This window comes from Eptatretus burgeri, chromosome 2 (assembly GCF_056783735.1).
Source record: "Eptatretus burgeri isolate ZD-2024b chromosome 2, Ebu_testis_v1, whole genome shotgun sequence".
NCBI classification, from domain to species: domain Eukaryota; kingdom Metazoa; phylum Chordata; class Myxini; order Myxiniformes; family Myxinidae; genus Eptatretus; species Eptatretus burgeri.
The window spans coordinates 50273117-50276559 of NC_140962.1; the positions used below are offsets into that span (position 1 = coordinate 50273117).

General features: G+C 47.2%; 1 protein-coding gene across 7 annotated transcripts in view; it reads right to left on the reverse strand.

The window, feature by feature from the left end:
- REX1BD (required for excision 1-B domain containing) overlaps positions 1–2965 on the reverse strand; it is a 47175-nt gene extending 44210 nt beyond the window's left edge. Inside the window, exons 1-2 of one of the 7 annotated variants that reach the window (XM_085869279.1) lie at positions 2864–2965; positions 2649–2751 (exon numbers count right to left, since the gene is read on the reverse strand). In XM_085869279.1, the coding sequence (XP_085725405.1) occupies positions 2649–2651 (3 nt within the window). In that variant the 5' untranslated portion in view covers positions 2652–2751; positions 2864–2965. The other 6 variants (XM_085869281.1, XM_085869278.1, XM_085869277.1 and 3 more) reach the window with 6 other exon arrangements.
- Between the last annotated feature and the right edge of the window lie 478 nt (positions 2966–3443).

The following is a 3443-nucleotide window of genomic DNA, read 5'->3' on the forward strand; positions in this document are numbered from 1 at the left end:
CTGACTTCTTAATTTGTCATCGTTAGCCCATATCTCTGAACAGGTTCCTCTCATATCCTCCCCTTATTGAGACTGGAGTGTCCAAAGGCAATGCCTTAGCCCAAATATTGTTTCTTTCTTTGTATACATAATTTTGGCTATTGGATGAGCGTTCATCCAAATAAATGACCTCTGTGATGCTTTAGTAACCCTCCCTTCTTTTCTGTAGATGACTTCTCAATGTTGTGTACGGTATTCCATCCCTCTGTAGGTAGCAGCTACATCACTCTGCTGATTTAGAATTGGTTATAAGTTGGTCTGATAAATGGAACATGTGTTTTCATTCCTCGCAAATCTCAAAGTCTCACCAGTCACTCCAGAAGGATCATCAAACGAACCCACTTATCTATTTTTTTACCTACTTATTCGTCAGCAACTTTGAAGAGGTTCAAGCTCTTGAACTTCGTGGCCTGATCACCATCCGCCACAACCTCTCTCCGGTCAATCATACTCCAAAGCCAGCTACAAAATGAGTCCTCCATGATTCAAAGTCATTTCTAAAAATACTAGAATGGCACTCGATAGAGTGCATACCACCACCACGCTGAACAGTTTACAATTTGTGTCCCACTGATAAGCCGGATTTGCATCTGGACCTTATCCAAAATCGAATTGGCTTGTTCTTGTCACCGACCCAACTAACCTACCCAAGTACCAACCCAAGTACCACCTGTGTAGGTGAAAAGACGAGTTGGGTCGGTGACACATACCAACCCAATTACCAAGTGTCACTGACCCAAGTGATAATCAATATTACGGTAATAGTGTCACATACCCAACGAATCGGCCAAATTTCTAAAATTGTCCATTTTCACGTGATTGGCTTGAACTTTGAAGAGGATTTGCATATTTGAGCATTGAATTGAACCACCAATTATTTTTAAGGTCAAATTTGTTTTCGCGACTTCGCAAGAATTATTGTGCTCTGCACGACATCTTTCTTGTTTCATTATGAACAGGATATCTCAAAAAGTTGTGCACGGATTCGGACAAAACTTGGACAGGTTGGGTGTGTGTTGGTGGACAGGTTGGGTGTGTACTGGTGGACAGGTTGGGTGTGTGTTGGTGGACAGGTTGGGTGTGTGTTGGTGGACAGGTTGGGTGTGTTGGTGGACAGGTAGGGTGTGTGTTGGTGGACAGGTTGGGTGTGTGTTGGTGGACAGGTTGGGTGTGTGCTGGTGGACAGGTTGGGTGTGTGCTGGTGGACAGGTTGGGTGTGTGCTGGTGGACAGGTTGGGTGTGTGCTGGTGGACAGGTTGGGTGTGTGTTGGTGGACAGGTTGGGTGTGTGTTGGTGGACAGGTTGGGTGTGTGTTGGTGGACAGGTCGGGTGTGTGTTGGTGGACAGGTCGGGTGTGTGCTGGTGGACAGGTCGGGTGTGTGCTGGTGGACAGGTCGGGTGTGTGCTGGTGGACAGGTCGGGTGTGTGTTGGTGGACAGGTAGGGTGTGTGTTGGTGGACAGGTTGGGTGTGTGTTGGTGGACAGGTTGGGTGTGTGTTGGTGGACAGGTTGGGTGTGTGTTGGTGGACAGGTTGGGTGTGTGTTGGTGGACAGGTCGGGTGTGTGTTGGTGGACAGGTCGGGTGTGTGTTGGTGGACAGGTCGGGTGTGTGTTGGTGGACAGGTCGGGTGTGTGTTGGTGGACAGGTCGGGTGTGTGTTGGTGGACAGGTAGGGTGTGTGTTGGTGGACAGGTTGGGTGTGTGTTGGTGGACAGGTTGGGTGTGTTGGTGGACAGGTAGGGTGTGTGTTGGTGGACAGGTTGGGTGTGTGTTGGTGGACAGGTTGGGTGTGTGCTGGTGGACAGGTTGGGTGTGTGCTGGTGGACAGGTTGGGTGTGTGCTGGTGGACAGGTTGGGTGTGTGCTGGTGGACAGGTTGGGTGTGTGTTGGTGGACAGGTTGGGTGTGTGCTGGTGGACAGGTTGGGTGTGTGTTGGTGGACAGGTCGGGTGTGTGTTGGTGGACAGGTCGGGTGTGTGTTGGTGGACAGGTCGGGTGTGTGCTGGTGGACAGGTCGGGTGTGTGCTGGTGGACAGGTCGGGTGTGTGCTGGTGGACAGGTCGGGTGTGTGCTGGTGGACAGGTCGGGTGTGTGTTGGTGGACAGGTCGGGTGTGTGTTGGTGGACAGGTCGGGTGTGTGTTGGTGGACAGGTCGGGTGTGTGTTGGTGGACAGGTTGGGTGTGTGTTGGTGGACAGGTTGGGTGTGTGTTGGTGGACAGGTTGGGTGTGTGTTGGTGGACAGGTAGGGTGTGTGTTGGTGGACAGGTTGGGTGTGTGTTGGTGGACAGGTCGGGTGTGTGTTGGTGGACAGGTTGGGTGTGTGTTGGTGGACAGGTCGGGTGTGTGTTGGTGGACAGGTTGGGTGTGTGTTGGTGGACAAGTAGGGACGAATTGATTGGATTTTGGTGAAGATCCAAATCCACGTGGGAGAATTTTAACATTTTTATAAGCGATTCCTCACCATTGGGAAATGGTGTACGTCATCCAATCCGTCATCTTATCTTGTACGTCATCTGATCCAGTGATCTTGCTCGAGCCATCGGGGCTGTGAAAAATTGCCAGGTTTAAACAAAAATGCTGCACCTCAGGTGTTTTTCACACAAACTTACCATCTTTTGCTGTTTGGTTTTAAGGTGCTATCTCAAGTATAGCACACAGGTTTACATCCAGCGTTTTCTTTCCGAACTGTTAATTGCACTGACAGAAAAGTCGCTGAAAGAAGGAAAACAAAGACCAAATCACCTTTCCCCAACTACCGATATAAAATCATCAACAAGTGAAAAGGGACGACTAATAACTTCACAAAACAAAGGTTCAAACGCACCTGTAAAAATCAAACCGAAACTTATACCCACATAGATATTTACAAAATATGACGTCGTTCACGTTCAACACTAAAAAATATTTTATAAAACGAGAAAGCACAGCCTTGCATTCGGTATAGATTTAATACACCCCTAAGGTATACCTACACTTCACATCTCATTCCGATTGAACATATCTGCCGCTTTTCACATCGTTAAACAAACAAAACAAAACAAATACTAAGACCAATTATACAATAAAAATAGGCGATAATGAAATAATATCATCATTAGCGTGACGTCATCAACTCTGAATTTGGCGCCTCATTTTTGGAATGCTGAGGTCAGTATGAATGCTTCAGTGTTTTTTTTTTTTGTTGTTGTTTGTTTTTGTTTTTTAATGAATAATTGGCTGTACAATCAATCAGATTATTATTGGAAGTAATGTTTTGTAAATGTGGTCATACACTGGTTGGAGCATATTTACAGACCAATACGTTGTTTCGAGCAATGTGAGCGAATAACTCAAAGAACGGTTGATCCATCAGGCTTCATTCACAGTCGGTTCTGCCATCAACCAGGAAGCAGTGTTTCCCTCAC